Here is a 17,015-nt window from a genome sequence, read left to right as displayed (position 1 = left end):
TTGTGACTAATGTGTATCCTGTCTGCTCCTCGTATTGGACTAAATAGCTCTAATTTATCATGAATGTAAATTTTTGTAGAAGTCCCCAGCTAAATTTGTAACCTTCTTGGGCAGACAATATTTTGTTTTGTCTGTAAGATACTGTCAGGAGGATGTTATCTGAGTGATTGAGATGCATCCCCATGTTTGATTGAAATAACAAACCAATGCTGCTCAAGAGTTATATGTAACCAACCTGCTATATGTAAACACTGCCATCTGTGCATTCTTTCCTTGATTTCTACTTTATGGCTTCACACACTTTGTAGGAAACTAGGCTTCCCCTGGCACTTCTGTCTCATGTGAAAATAATTACATCTGTTCTCTCATGGGGCAGGAAACCAGGTGGCTCTTTCACTATCTGCTGCCAACCTTGGGGTGCCTTGGCTCCAAAGACTGTTTTTCATGAATTCTTGGGAAACCGGGAGGGGAGCTTTCAGCGGGAAATAAAGGGGACTGTGAATGCCAGTTTTGTCAGAACTGGCTTTGCCAAGCATGGGGCTTTGATACCTCATCAATAAGCACTGCTGATTAATACTCCAGAGTCTGTTTATTGACTTAAGGTTCTGAGACCTAACAGATACCTACACTCCCAGGGCCATTATTCATCATTCAGTGATTGTTTTTATTTCCAGGTGGTGCTTGATCTTACAGTATCTCATTTTACCTTTTAACACCCATAAGGCTATTAACTTGTCAGGAAAATGTTTATGTGTCATCTTAGAATGCATTACTCTCTTAAATGATGTCAGACTGAACACCTGCATTATATCCACTTTCATAAGCTGGGAAATAGTTTTGTTTGACTGGTTCATTCTTGAAGCTTTTTGTTTTTTGAGATATAGAACAGCGTCAGCATACAAAAGGTGTCAAAATAAGCAAGAAGGCTGCTATCCCAGGTTTTTGTGTTGTGTGTATTTTCTTGTTATAGAAACTGGAATTGTGTGTGTTAAGTAGCAGCAAAGGTCAATTTTATCTGGGTGTCTGCAGCAGATATGAAAGACTTCCCAGAGATGCTACAGCCACTTAAGTTATTGCTCCAGATGCTTCCAACAGATTAGTGATCTGGAGTAGCGATGATTTTTGTGAGGATCCTCTGCATATACTGTGTTGGTATGATTTGTTGAGCTCTTTTAGGCATCTGCAAAGGCTTCTGACTTTTTTCTTTATTTTTGTGTTCGTCTGTTCTGTACCATAAACTTTTTGGTGATCTTTGCATTTCCAAAGCAGCTTGCTATTTTGCTTGGATATAATGGCAGGGGCATAAGCTGCAGAAAATGATGCCTGGGGCAACCACTGAAGTTGCATCCCCCCAGGATTCCACTTCCCCCACGCAGCCTCCACAGTGGGGCAGAGAGTTTGAGGAAGGGGAATGCTGACAGACAGTGGGAAGGAAGGAAAGGCTGACAAACACTGTGGAGAGAGAGAAAGATGGGAAAGAACGACAGGCACTGTGGGAGGGAAGGAAAAGAAAAGAGAGAAGGCAGATACAACACTGCAGGAGGGAAGGAAAGAAGGAAAAGAACAGCTAACAGACACTGGAAAGAAAGGAAAAGGAAAAAAGGAACATCAGACATTGAAGAGAGGGAGGAAGAGAGAAAGGAAGGATGAAAAAGAACAGCAGACAGACACTGGAAAGAAAGGAAAAGGAAGGAAGGAGAAGAATGGAAGATAGAAACTGGGGTAAGAAAGACAGAGAAAAGCAGACACAGTAGAAAGACAGACAGACACTGGAAAAAATGAAAAGAAAGGGAAGGGAAGCAGGAAATAAACTGGGGAAAGGAAGAAAGCAAGCAAGCAGCAGAGGCAGGCAGGCAGGCAGGTGAGAGCAACATCAGAAATTCCCTCCCCATCCTTCTCTAACTGACCACCCCTGCAAAGGCAGGGCACTCAGAGACCATTTGGGTGTGGGGTGCCTGAGCCATGCAGCTGGTGAGAGGAGGCAGGTAGAGCACCAAGCTGCGGGTGCTGATCATGGGGGTGGCCAGGCTGGGTGTGGTGCGCTGCCTCTTCTGGCTGTCAACCTGTTCCTCTTGGAGGCCTTGGGCAGAGTGGGAGGACATGTCCTCTTGGCTAAGCTGGGTAAGGCTTGGAGGGCTCTGCTTGCACCACCAGCTAGCCCAGGTGCGGGGGGGGGGGGGACGACACTCGTGAATAGCAGGATCTCCCAGACTTGGTTGTGGCTGCCTCAGGCTAAAGTCCAGGGTGCCCTGGCAAATCAGTAGCCCAAATTGGGAAGCAGTGGCTTGGCCAGAGCACCCCCAACCAACCCCTCTCCCCATGGAATTTCTTGGGTGCTGGGAGACCCAGGGTTGGGTGGGCCTGTTAGTAGAGAGAAGAAAAGACCGGGGGGGGGGGGGTTGCTGCTGCAGGCACTCTGAACCTTGCTGTACCCTCTGATGGGGCTCTCCCTTCCCCATCAGGGAGTTTGTAAAGGGGCAGCATGTCTTCTGCTTCTGCCCTCTGGCTGGGGCAAGCCTCAACCTAGCAGTGAGCCCAACTCCTCAATTTACTCCTGAGGGAAAGAGGGGGGTTGATCAGCTGAACTTGCCCCCCATGTGACTTGCAGGAGTAGTGCCTGGGGCTCAGGCCCCCCCCCCATTCCTCCTCATGACACCAGTGTATAACAGGTTAGATCCTACAATTCTATACAGCGAAGGGTGTCCTATTTTGTAGGACAGGGAATCCCTAGTGCTTGATAGATCTATCCTTCTGAGTGGAATGATAGATGAAGCCCAGTAAATCAAAAGTCCTGTTAAGTCTTCTCAATTATAGTTCATTTGAAACCATTGGAGTAGTTTGTGGTACACTATTTGATAGACTATAACATTTCAGAGTCCAAGGGAATCCTCCTGTCTTTAAAATGTAAATTATTCTGCACATGCAGAATTGTTGTAGCAGAATGAGGTTAGCTGTCTCTGTGCAGTATATACCTGGGTATATACCTAAAGGATTTTTTTTTAACATGGGAAAGTTTTCAAATGTGAATTCTTTCACCAGAAATTGCATGGCAGAGTTCAGCAAAAGTCGATCTCTTGCAGACGTTTTAAATAGAACTAGTTTAGCTTTTTTTCTCCCATACAGCACGGGAAAGTAAAGCATTTCAGGCCAAAACCTTTCTTTTTTCCCACTTGCCATCTGACAGAGCTTGTCAGTTTCATTTTATTGCGCCTGCCATTTTGTGTTGCTGCAGAGATTCTTTGTGCCACTGGCCATTTGCTGCAAGTTTCCCATGGAGGTCTCCTCTGCTTGCAGCTTACCTGCTTGCGATTTCAATGTATAAAGTACACGGATAAAGTTAGTTTGGACTGGCACTTATCTTTTTCCTTTTTTTGTTTTCAATGAGACATCTTCGAAGCTACGTATACTTGATATGAGAATCTGCAATATGTGCATATGTGTGAATTGTCATTGCTTCAAAGATGTCTCACGAAAAACAACAAGAAGAAGAAAAAACGATATGTGCTGGATCGCTAGTCCAAACTAATTTTATTCATGTACTTTACACAGTGAAATTGTGGGCAAATGAGCTGCAAGCAGAGGAAGCCTCCATTGGAAACCTTCAGCAAATGGCCGGTGGCATGGAGAACTTCTGCAGCAGCACAAAATGGCAGGTGTGAGGTGCAGAGAAAATGAAAGTGGAAACTGGCAGGAAAAGTCAGGTGGGAAAAATAAAATGTTTCCTGCTTTCTGCACAGCAAGCAGAGAACATTTTGAAAACGTCTTAGGGAAAAAGAAATGCTGGTTTGCATTTTCAAAATAAAATGTTTTGAGGGAAAACAGAATGTTTTCCAAACATTTTGAGGAACAAGCTGTGCAGAAGTCCAGTAGGAAACTTTATTTCAGTCTCAAAACGTTTTATTTGTGTTGTGCGGAATGGATCAATGCAGAACTCATTGGGAAAAAAGTTTAAAGTTTCTGTGCATAAAGGGTCTATATTGCAAGGCCCCAGCCCACTGACATACAAGCCCAGCAGAAGAGTGTGCTTTTGCTGTTTTGAGCAGCCACTGTTGAATGTGGCTGGTAAACCCCAAATGAGGGCCTGCTTTTCCTATGTAAACTTCCTCCCATATGTTGATTGTGGGATTGAGGATTGTGAGCTCCAGACTGCTGGTCCTGTTGCTTTTTATGTGACAGTCACAACAGATGTTGGATCTGAATCCACTGGAAAACAGCAGTTTGACAACCTTACTTTAATGGCAATGGGACATTGGTCACTCATTGGCCACCAATTCATTAGCTGTTCAGTGTTACTGTTTAAGAATTGGACTGTATGGACAGCATCTTTAGCTCATACTCCAAAGCAGCTGAATGAATCAAACAAATAAGTCCCATTGAAAGTATTCTCATTGTCTTACCGTAGATTCTCTTGGCAATGGCAGAGCTTTCTTTTAAATTCATAATACTGATGTTGATGGTTGCCTAGGAACATGTCTCTTGTCTTCTGGGTCATTCATATTCTAATCATAGCTCACTAGCAGGCTTTGTTTACTTCCTTTTCTGGCGGTAGAGATGATAAAGCCCTCACAGGTTTTTTGACTTGTGTACACCTTCTATGTTTTGTTTATGCTTTAACTAAATCAAAGGGTGGGTCTAAAACATCTTGCAAAAGCCAACACTTCCTTTAGGATATATTCTATAAATCAAATTCATCTGACAGCATTTAATTTGGTTTCGTGCATTGATAGCAAAATAAGGTGTGTGTTTTAAAAAACCCATTCTCCTAGTTTCCTGTGATTAGATAAGAATCCTTTCCCAGTGGCCAGAAAGAAAATATTTCTTTAAACTGCAAAAGCATTGCTGTCTTTTCATTTTCTGAGCCATATATGACTAACATTGGTAAATGAGCAAGCAGGTTAGCAAAAACTAACTTAGGCTACATCCTTGTGGATGTAATTGCAAAACTGAGCAACACCATGCTAAAGAACAACTTTCTGTAATAGTGTTGAGGACAGTAGAGCAGAGGAAAGTAACCATGTTGAGGACAGTAGAGCAGAGGAAAGTAACCATGTGAGGTCAGCGGCAAGAATTGACCTGAAAGGGAAGCCCGAGATGGCTCTGGGTATGCACAGATCTTCCCCTGCATTGCCCGTCTATCCCCTGCCAGTACGAACCTTAAAACATCTGTACGTTTCCTGGTCCGAGTGAGATGTGAAAGTGGGGCAAGCACAGGTTTGTGGACCCTGCCTCAGTGATGAACTTTGCATATAGGCCTGATACGTCAGCCCATCTGTTGAGTGAGATTATTTGCTTGGGTGATGTGAGGGTGGTTATTTAATTATTTAGTGTTGCAGTTAACTCCCCTGCTGACTCCTGTGCTGATCCCTCCCCTAGTGCTCTTATTTATTAAAATGCCTTTCTTGCTGGCAGTGGCAACTCCAAAAAGAGACTGCCTTCAGTATGGGTGGTGGTCTAATGTAACGGCTGTCCAGTAGCATCTTATTAATGGTTCTGCATCCATAAAGGAAAAGTTGCCTTCCATGTGCCATCCTGTATTCAGTACAATTTCTGTCATATTCTACAGATAATATGTATTCATGGATCCATGCTTTTGTTTTAATAATCAAGTGATCAATATGGTACTTAAGGTGCTTTCATTATTCTTGGAATGGAAAACTAACCAGTCCCAGTTTGGATAATAGCGTCTTTTTTTCTTGGTGAAAACAGTTGATATTGATGGGTCTAAACAGAATTGATGACAACAGAGCAAACTGTTCTGGTCAGATTGTCTTCCTGCTTTGGCAGTCTTCTTGGGAGTGTTGTGCTGTTTCAAAAAACGCAGAAAGAACAAACATCTATCAGTATGCACAGCAAGCATGATGAAGTATCCATTTCAAAAAGAATTTAGACTGCAGAGTTCCAAGAAAGCTGTTCTTGTGATGGGATATTCTTTTTTTGCCTCATAAAAATATGGGATTTCTTGTTTGGACTTTTAAGGAGGGGGTTTAAATTTCACTGAACAAGTTAATGTTTCATTAAATGATATTGAAGAGAGTGGAGAAAAATCTCTTGTTTCTCAGGGGAATAATAAAAAGGCAGCTCACTGAAGGTTTCATAAGCATTTTAACTCCTGTGGACAGTCCTTCTATACAGGAATATCTGTTCAGAGTTTATGAGCACAGAGAAGCTTGGTCCACAAGCATAGAGACTAATTTTCTAGTCTCATCCACCAGGATTTGCTGAACAAATTAAAATAAATTGCAGTTAGTGCAGATACCCCCCCCCCTTTTTTTTGCAGAGAGGCTGAAACTTTAGCAGCTCAACCAATTCAATGTATGTGAAGCCTTTTGCCGTGCAGTTGTGACAGGAAAGGCATTCTCTGTTGCACTCTGTTACAAAATTAAGAGCCTGTGTGGTTTAGTGGTTAAAGCATCAGATGAGGGTCTGGTGGAACTATTCTGCAGCTCTATTGCAGCTCTAGCAATAAATAGCTTATACTACAATGAGCCTGCTTATCTTTAAGACAAGATTCCTTTTTTTATTGTGCTATAATCGACAATCATAGTGTCCCACTGGAATATATTTGCACCAAATGCAATTACCTGGCATGGCTGCTGCCCACTTGCTACTACCAGGTACAGTTTTGTTAACTAGTTCATTTGGTTAACCAGCAACACCTACTTCCCATAGGTGCCGGTTAACAAAGTAGTAGTAGTAGTAGTAGTAGTAGTAGTAGAAGCAGGAGGAGAATTGGTTTTTATACACCACTTTTCTCTACCTAAAGGAATCCCAAAGTGGCTTACAATCACCTCCCCCCCCCCACACACACACACACGCACACACACACAACAGGCACCTTGTGAGCTAGGTAAGGCAGAGAATTCAGCTGGCAGCATGTAGAGGAGTTGGGAATCGAAGCTACTGTATTAGTAGAAACATTCTGCTAACTGCTTATTTGCTGATTCAGTCCCAGCGGGCACTGGACTGCAGGGTTCACCCTGCGTTTTGCCCTAGGTGACCCTCATTCCCTCAATTTCTGTAATTGGTGTGTAGCATTAATTCTAAAATATTTGACTCGTTTAATAAGCAAAGCTTCTTGTAAAGGTTGTTCCTCTTGTGATCTTTGCCGAGGGAAAAGGAACAGATGGAAGTGCCTGGAGATGGGAAAGGGGTGGGGTAGAACAAGACGTCTATGTAACAAGATAACTGGTGCAGTCACAGATGGTGAGGTGAGATGGTTCCCCAGCCTTCTAAAGTGACATGCAGGGCCACCTGTGATCCTCCTCATAGTGCAATTGAACAAAGCTGCTTATGGTAGAGTCAAAGGAAACAGATCAAGGGCTCTGAAAAAAAAAACAAGACTCTGCTAACATGATTGAGAAGCAGGAGCCCTTAGAAAATGAAAGGATTAGGGGTGATAAATAAAACATGGGAATTGTCTTTTGAAACTCCCCCCCCCCCCACCAGTGCTTGAATCCTATTGTGTTGACTGTGCTTTGAAAGAAGCCTCACAGTTTAGACTCCTGTTTCTTTAAGATAATTTCCTGCTGAGATCAGGGAGAGTTTCTTTTCCTACTGATGCTTGACTATAATTACCAGTATGTCTGGAATGTGGCATATAAAAATATAATAAACCTCTGTGTGGGCAGCAGTAGTACTGCTTCGGTGACTAGGGAGCCTACTCTGCTTCAAGGAAAATGGTAATGTTTCTTAGGAGGTGTGTATTTTCACCCCAGTTTTTGGCTTCTGCTAACTTCCTTTCAGCTCACCCCCACTAAGTAGTATCAATTGTCTTTAACAGAATGAGGAGAAACGGAATCTCTCTCTGGGGGGCCATGTTGGATTTGACAGTCTTCCTGACCAGCTTGTCAGCAAATCTGTGGCACAAGGCTTCAGCTTCAACATCCTCTGTGTGGGTGAGTAGAGTGTTTATTGCTTGGAGAAATGCTTGAGGATAATGACACCAGGATAAAACCAGCACGAGGGCTTCTTGGCTGCAGCTGTCAAACCGTGGCTGATGCCCTGGAAAAGAACTGAAAATGCAACTGTTTGTTCTCTCTGTGGCAGAGCTTAAAACCCCCCCACAATTTTTTTTTATAGAGCAAAACTGTGATGTATCTCTATTTTTTGATATATGCGTAACATACATTCTTCCTATGATTTCCAGCAGAAAACAAACACCTGAATAACCAGCCTTGTCCATTTGTATTGTGACTTTAGTCATAAAGTACTGTGACATTTTGATAAAACTTTGATTCTCCCATACTATAAGTCTAGCTTTTTTTTGGCCTTCATCTATCAAGTTGAGCTTCATTGAACCTTTCATTAGGGGAAAATATTTTAGGGGAAAATATTTTTAAAGCCCTTGCCCAAGGGATTTGCATGACATAGTCCTGTTTGCCACAGGATGCTTGCTTGCCTTAAATCTACTGGAAGAGTTTGTGAAAGAAACTGATAGAGGGGGGATTTATCCCCATTCTTGAGCAGTTGATGGTTTGTCTTAAAACTTCTTTTTGTGGATGGGGAGATCCTTTCAAGCAAAATGAGCCCTACATGGGGCAGGCTGTAGATCCAGGGCTGATGCCTCCTCCACAAATCTCTAGAGCTGCTCTATGACCCCTTTCTCAATTACCTTGCTCAGGAACAAATGATTCCACACTGAGAGGGACCTGGAAGGATTTCAAGGATCCAATGAAGGTTTTTAAGAGCAGTCGCACCACAGCCTCTTTCAGTCCCTCAGGGAATATCTCCGAACTTATGGATGAGTTTATAATATTCCCGAAGGGAGTCCGCACCTCATCTCCACCGACTTTCACCAGCCAGGCTGAGCACAGATCCAAAAGGCATATGGCAGGCACCACAGTTTTGAGAACCACAGTCCACATCATCCTGGGAGAGTTAACTGAAGCGGTGCAGTACAGGACCAGAAGGCAGGCAAGAGGCCTCCGGAACACTATCTACCTCAAGTGTAGCAGGAAGGTCCTGGCATAGTGATAAGATTTTATCCGCAAAATAACTTGCAAAATAGTTACAGCTGAGAGCCAAATATCTATTACTTGGAGGCCTATCTGGTAAAGTTGTTAAATTACCAAATCACCCTAAACAATTGGGCTGGACACAAGTTAGTGGATGCTACCTTGTTTTGTTGTTTATTGGAGATGTTTGTTAGCTGTCTTTCTACCATAGGGAGCTCAAAGCAGCCTACAGTATAAATCGGGTCCAACCTTTTTGAGTTTGCAAGCACCTTTAGAATTCTGACAAAGGTTGATGTTCGCTACCACAGCATGGCTGCTGCAGGAGGAGCAACCAACTGCAAAATGTCAGAGATCAAGGTTTTATTACTCTAATCATGTCATGCAGAAGCTCTGGTTAACAGTAATCTGCACAGGGAATCAGAAGCACTGCTGAATAAAAGCCCCATCAAGTTCTACCCACTTTTAAAAAGGACTTGCTGGGTGACAGGAATGAATCATAGAATCATCAAGTTGGAAGAGACCACAAGGGCCATCAAGTCCAACCCCCTGCAATGCAGGAACACACAATCAAAGCACTCCCAACATATGTTCATCCAGCCTCTGTTTAAAAACCTCCAAAGAAGGAGACTCCACCACTCTCTGAGGCACTGAATTCCACTGTCGAACAGCCCTGACGGTCAGGAAGTTCTTCCTAATGTTTAGGTGGCATCTCTTTTCCTGCACCTTGAATCCATTACTCCATGCCCTAGTCTCTGAGGCAGCAGAAAACAAGCTTGCTCCATCTTTGGCATGGTATCCCTTCAGATATTTAAACATAGCTATCATGTCCGCCCTTAACCTACGTTTCTCCAGACTAAAAATCCCCAGCTCCCTAAGCCTTTCTTCATAGGGCATGGACTCCAGACCTTTTATCATTTTAGTTGCCCTCCTCTGGACCAGTTCCAGGTGTGGTCTTACCAATGCAGAATAGAGAGGTACAATTACATCCCTCGATCTTGACACTATACTCCTATTGATGCAGCCCAAAATCGCATTGGCTTTCTTGGCCGCCACATCACACTGCTGACTCACGTTTAGTTTATGGTCTACTATGTACTGATTTCTACAGATGTTAATTAACAAAGGCTTCTTTCCACATTGCAGCCGTCTTTGTAAAATTAGGCCTTCTTTTTTAGTTGCCAAATTAACTGTACATGGATATTCGTGGGCAATCACGTACTTGCTTACCTGCTTAGCCATATTTTGATAAAAGTGCCTCTGTTTTTCATTGATTTCAGAGGAACACATTAATTTCAGGGTTGTATAATTGTAATCAGGTTGGAATAATTCAAGCCTTTTTGTTTTTTGATGCTTTAGTGGCTACTACCTTTGTTTTTATCAGCAGTGGGAACATGTTCTGGCTGGGGTCTCTAGAGAGTTGACCGATTTACAAGGTCAAATTCTTGTGTTTCATTTCCTTTTTTCAGATTTAGAGGAAGCAAACATTTAATAAATGCCTTCCATTCTCATAATTTAGCAGAGTCCAGTCTGGGAATATCAGAAAAGACATCACTTGAAAAGCTTTGAATTAATATTTTTGCCTAAGTGCTTTTGGTGCTCATTTAAGTATCTGGGGGTGAAGAGAGTGCATTCTAGGTGTATGTTGAAAGCTATACTTATATTAGAATTTTCTTTCTTTTTTATTGACTTTGAGCCTCTAGTTTTTTGCATTGCATCTTTCTGCTTGCCTAAATTAAACAAAGGAAGCATAGTTTCTAAGTTTTTTTCCCCCTGCACTAAAGCAAATGTTGAACAAATGTTGCTTGCTGTGACAGCACCACGAGGGAGAATTATAGGATTGGACTAATTAATCCAAAGGAGAGTGCGGATTTCAAATTTCACTTCTCATTCTCTTCCAGTACTTATTCTCCACCTCTGAGATGATTCTCCAATACGTTACATGCAAAAACAAAACAAAACAAAAACAAACCATTGATGTTGAATTTGAGGTTTCAAAAGAAGTCCAACTCTCTGCTCTTATTCTCACAGATTAATGTCACAGATATATAAGATCAATTCTTAAGCAAATTTGGACAAGAAGTCTAAGCATAAATGTTGCTGATGCAGCATTGTGGGTGTGGTGAAGGGATTAAGGATAAAGGCCTTAAATCAAAAGGAAAGCATTAGGCTTGGAATGTCTTGAAAGAATCTCTGTTATTAATGGGCCTGAGCCAGCTTTGAAAGGTTTTGTTAACTCATGTTTCAAAATATACACACACCTCATTGCCTCTCTGACAACACGGCTCTGCTATTTCACAAGTCAGAGTCTCTGCCAGCTGTAGCCCAGAGCAAATATTCTTCAGTTCGGTTCCCACTTGCCCTTCCAACTCTGCCAGCTCTGTTTGCAACACATTCTTGTATCACAAACCATCAAAGCAGGAGTTTCTGGTACTCAGCCATCTGTCAAACAGGTCTGTGTGGATTGGGAATTTATTGAAATGATTATTGTAATTTATTGAAATGATTATTGTATTTAATGAATGTATTGAAATGATTATTGAATTTATTGAAATGATTATTGTAAATTCTCAGTGAGAATTTGCAGTATCTCTTAATTACATTATTGCACGTTTCCTCCCTGTTTTAGCTGTATTGATAAATACATCTGATATTGTAAATGTAGTAGTGCACTGCCGACCCAGCAGTGCCGTAGTAGAACGTTGGGACGCCAATGGACCTACGACCTTGCTGGTCGCACCGCACCCCCACTCCTCATCCCCCCATGAGTCACGGGTCATGAACTGCCTGGCTCAATCACCGGGCGCAGGGACAATGGTCTTGCCCCCAGGTGAGGATTAGGCTCAGACGCTTACGCTCCTCTCCGCACGTAGCCAGATGAGATCATGCATCACATGGTGATCCCCCGACCTCCCGCTCTCCCGGAACTCCCCCCGGTCCCTCCCTCCTACACCTGCGCCCCGATAGAGTAACAATAAAGGTGCTGCCAGGAACCCGGCAGGCGGGATATTCAAGCTAGGGAACCACGGACCTCCTCGGTCTCCCCGCTGCTGGCGGTCTCCACCAGATGTTATCTCGGCGTCTAGCTGCGCCTCGTTCTTGGCGCTTTCGACCACGTGGGTCGACTACAGAAGCTGGTGCCGAAACCCGGGAATCCTCGAGATCCTCCCACCCTGCTCACGATGATACCGTGCCTGGGGAAAGGGCGGCGATACCGAAGTCCGGCTGGATCGGGCGCATCCAGGGACCACCGTTTCGGAAATTATCGCCTGTCCTCTCTGGATCGGGCGCATCCAGAACTGACACTGGCCGGGTCCTAGAGACACTCTCTCGTCAGACGGAACACCCGGTGAGTACTGGGAGCTTGCAGAAAGCCAGGGCTTATGATGACAAGCTGCGTTAGACGAACTGAAAGGCGTTAACGAAATGCGGCCAGAGGTCCCCGTAAAGAGAAGGGAGCTAGCGCGAAATTGGTTGAGGAGATTGAAGCTCAGTGTCCATGGTACCCAGAGGGGGGGACATTGAATCTTAAGGACTGGGGAAAACATCGGGCGCACTCTTCGCTGACAGAGCCTCGTGGCCCGCCCGATGTCGCTGCTACTGGCGATGGAGACAATAAGTTTTTTTAGTCGCTTTATCAGCCATCACTGCAGACCCTATGGCTCCCTTGCTGTAGGCAGCCTCCTTTTCGATCTTTCACCTTCAATTTCAACCCCGGAATTTTCTCTATCCCACTCAAATTGGGCGCTTCCTGTCCTCCTTCTGCCCCCCCTGCGCTCCTTCACCCACATTTCAAACTCTCCCAGCGGTTCAGCCGCCCCTCCCCTTTGCCCTCCGCCTTCATTTTTCGAGAAGCTTTCACTGCACCTCCCGTCAAGCATGCCCACGTAATGGCGCCGGATTTCAAAACTCTGCGCCAGAACGTATTAGCCCACTTCGATCTGCAGAGGAAAGAAAACCCTGACGGAGAGACGATGCCGGAAATATCGCTTGCATTGTGCCCCGGTCCACTTCACAGATACCGTGGGGAGAGGATGGCATAGCTTCGGGCGGGTTGGTCGAAAGTACCGCCCCTATGAGCTATAGAAATCCTCACCCGAGCTCGCAAAAGCGGTAAGCGGAAGACGTCAGGGAGTCACCAGCCCCTATGTGAGAAGCATGCGCCGAGGCAGTCGCGAGGAGTCACTTAATGGTTCCGGACGACTGGAAGACCACCTTCCGCATGCTCCTGAGCCCTGCACAATTTGTGATCTGGGAGAGCGAATTCCGCCAGCAATGCCTTAGCAGGGCGACCGCCTTACTCCGGCGGCGCCTACACCCGCCCAAGCACAGCTTTAACAACTGCGAAACCCCATTGCCTTCTTACAGTAACCCCAACAATCAGATTATCACTTGCCTGAGGCCACCCCTTACAATGCACCAGCCTCTCTGGAGTTAAACGCTTTTACAAAGGCGTTTGTCAGGGTCCCCAATTCACTGGCCGGCCCACACAGAGCTTCTCCGCCATCCGGCAGAAACCCCAAGAACCTATCTATGCCGGGGAGTTTGTAGAGCGCCAGGCTCGGGAAGGCTCCTCAAGAGGCAGGTTGATAACGCGAGGAGGCTCAGGGCGAACTCCTCAAAGCGTCTTGCCAAGGAGAACGCTACTCCGGCCTGAGTGCCGCAAAGCAATCACAGGCCCATAAGAGTAAGAACCTCCTGAACTACGGCTTTCCGACATGCTTAAGGCTTGCCAGGATATCGGGTCCTTAGCCCACCACGCGGACCTCCTGGTCGCGGCCCTCTCCATCGCTAGGGAAACAGCCCCGGAGGCAGATGTTTCCCAACTGCCGCCAGTCCGGACACTTCCTGGTAGAGATTGCAGGCTGCCCAGTAGGGGGGACCTACACAACTCCAGCACCGAAGGGGGGTCTCCCCCCCAGGGGAAAGGGACCCCCAGGGAGGCCCGCCCCCCGAGCCTTCTCCACCTTTTTTAAACAAGAACTATCCCTTATTGGCAGGGGCCACTGACCTGCGCCATGCCCAGAGCCAAATGCAGACGCCTCCCATGGTGGTGGTGGCGGGCGGCATCCCTGCAGGAACGGCCTCCGCTGGTCGCAGGGCAACCCGGCGCGTGCAAGTGGCTCCCTACGCCCCAAGAGCATCCCGCCGCCCACTCCACACAGCGCCGGGAGGGGCTCCAAGATTTGAAATCCCCAGGGTGCGAGGGCCAGCCCCGGCACGGCTATCAGCAAAGTGACCCGAGGCCCTGCCTGATCCAGTGGCCGGCTGGGGCACATTTGGGCACCTGGGAGGAGGGAGGAGGAGCAGGCCACACCCGGAAGCCCCCCAGAAATCGAGGCGGCAGCTCAGGCGCCCTCCCCATTGCCATGGGAGAGCTCGAAGGCAGAGTAAGCCCGCCTCACTGCCCTCCCCTCACATGGACCCACGAAGACCTTCCCCCAGTATGGGTAGAACAGTGGCCACCATTGCCCAGAGAGAAATTGAGCTGCCATTGCATCAACTCGTGGAGGGAACAGCTGGTCAGCGGAGCCACATTGGAGGCCTCAACATCGCCATGGAACACACCTGTCTTTTTGTAATAAAAGAAGAGTGGCCGATGGCGATATGCTACCAGGATCTCAGAGCAGTAAATGCCTGCCATCCAACCCATGGGCCCTCTTCTTCAGTCGCGGTTTACCCAACCTCCCAACCTTATCCCCTCGGACTACCAGGTCCTGGTTGTTGCTGACCTGAAGGATTACGTTTCTTTTGTATTCCCCTCTCTCCCGGAGACCGAAAGGTACATTTCCGGCTTTCACGCGATTGCCGGTGCTTCAATCATCAGCAGCCCGCGGCCAGATACCAATGGAAAGTATTGCCCCAGGAATGCTCAACAGCCCCACCGCTAATGTGTCACGTTCTTACCGTTCATCACGCCTCTATAGCCCCATTTTAATCGCCAAAGCTCGAGCCATATAGTCATCCATTTACATGGATGATGATATCCTAGTAGCCGCATCTCCGACCATCCCCCCGCGGTGGGTAAAGCGCCAGTGCTGGCCGCACGCGATTAAAACAGTCAGGTGGCCTATACATCGGCTCCCCAAAAGGTGCAAAAGAAACGAGCCATTTATTCTTGTATCTGGGGCATGGACTCACTCCACTCCTACTCCGCCCCTGTCATACCAGGAGATGCAAATCCCAGACACACCCACACTCCTCCAGCTTGCAGCGTAGCTGCTTTCGGGAACCCTCAACTGGGTCCGGTCCCTTCTTTGCCCTCACCACCACCTTCTCTTGCTCAGCCCCCCACTGTTCTCGCTACTCCCACTCGCATTAAAAAACCCAGGGGACAGGTGGATCCAAGCGCTCACCCAAAGGCATAAGGCACGCCTCTTCGGGCAGTGAGGGAGGTCCTAGCCCGCCGGTGGGTGGATCGGGTCCCCACTGGATCAAGCCTCTCTCCCTCTTTCCTCTTTGACACTACCCCTCTCCCAACCGGAGGTCCTAGAGATTTTACACACGGCCGCCACAAACCTTCTTGTGTCGAATAATGGCTCTACTCTTACGCGCGATGTGCCCATAAAAATCATCTCTTCCACCCCCCGGCCAGCTTTCACGCCAGATCTCATCAACCAAGGGCGTCCAGCGCACTATGGTAATGGTGGGGTGGGACAACCCTGAAAAGATCGTCAATGCCTCTAAACCAGAACAGAGTTCCAGCATCTCTTGAAGGCAGCTTCTCCTCACCCCTCCAGCTGGCTCCTAGAAGATTTCGTGGGGGAGATCCTTCTTCCACCTCCCCCCAGACCCACCTGGCCTCACTCTCCTCCACTTCTACCCCATGTCCCGTTAGGCCTTTGGCGGCTCTCTGTCCCACTCCAAGGCCACCGTCTTCGCCGACGGCCCAGGGCAAGCGCGTCGGCGCCATTGCATTTCAACAAAGATGGTCAATGGCAGACCGGCTTACACGCCGCCCCAAGCCTCCGCCTAGCGGAGCGAACTTCGGCCCAGCGGCCATTCTGGCCTTCCAAACTTTCCCCAACCCTTCAACCTTTTGGTCGATTCCCAATGCGTTGGGCGCTGCGTGTCGGCTCACCTACCCGGAGACCTCGTGGCCCCGAGATCGAGCTCAAACCTCATGAGTCTCTTCCTGAGCATTCGCGCGAACCTACTAGCATCCAGAACCTCTCAATACTTAAGTAGGCCCACATGCGCCAGCCTACGCGCGTAGCTCCAAGGCCCCCCTCAGCGAGGGGAACCAACTACGCGAACAACGCTACCCACATCTCCTCCCTCTTCTCCGACCCGCTTCCAGTCCACCACGATTTCTTCCACCAGGGGGCAAAAGCACTCGCCCGATCCTGTAGCATCCCTCTCAACCGAGCTGCAATCCATCGTTAAATCCTGTGCTCAATGCTCCATGCCTTGGCCCTCGTCCAGACCCCGGAGGTAAACCCGAGGGGAGAAACCCTAGCAAAATGACTTGTGGCTGAATGGACGTAACCCTGGTCCTGCCCTAGCCCCTGGGAAAGCACCACTACATGTAACTATAGGGTACTTACCTGCACCAGAGGAATGCGTCACCTGGGCCCACACCACTCCGAGGTGGAAACAACCGATCACGTCATCCAGCACCTCTTTGCATCTGCACTTAACCGTCATGGGCCGCCCCTCCGCCTAAAAGCGGACAACTGGCGCCCATATATTCTTCATGAGCCGTATGCTCCGGTTCTGCACCAACTGGGAATGCGTGCTAACACCACGGCGAATTCCCTACAACAGCACCGGGCGAACTTGTCGTTGAGAGAGCAAATCGCCTTCAAAGAAATTTTTATTAGGGCCAGACAAACTAAAGAGAGGGGAGGTAGCCCCATTTTAGGCCACATACAACAAACAGTCTCAAAAGTACTTTCACCATCAATCATTTTAAATCTGCTGCGCCCTACCATCGGGGCAACAGATCACCCCGTGAAAGACACTTCAGGCAGTCAGATCCCCTCCCACTACGCCAAGGTTTACTACCGCCAGCTCCCCAGATTCGAACCTGGCGGGGACCGGCCCCCCTCATAACCTGGGGAA

At 47.1% G+C, this 17,015-nt stretch overlaps 1 protein-coding gene across 3 annotated transcripts in view; it reads left to right on the top strand.

The window, feature by feature from the left end:
- Positions 1-17,015, top strand: part of SEPTIN8 (septin 8) — a 95,994-nt gene that overhangs the window by 38,129 nt on the left and 40,850 nt on the right. For all 3 annotated transcript variants that reach the window (XM_048488356.1, XM_048488355.1, XM_048488357.1), the window contains exon 2: positions 7,781-7,895. In XM_048488356.1, the coding sequence (XP_048344313.1) occupies positions 7,781-7,895 (115 nt within the window). The remainder of the gene's footprint in view (positions 1-7,780; positions 7,896-17,015) is intronic.

The sequence above is a fragment of the Sphaerodactylus townsendi genome, linkage group LG03 (assembly GCF_021028975.2).
Source record: "Sphaerodactylus townsendi isolate TG3544 linkage group LG03, MPM_Stown_v2.3, whole genome shotgun sequence".
Lineage (NCBI taxonomy): Eukaryota > Metazoa > Chordata > Lepidosauria > Squamata > Sphaerodactylidae > Sphaerodactylus > Sphaerodactylus townsendi.
This window is presented reverse-complemented; position numbering and strand designations above follow the sequence as displayed.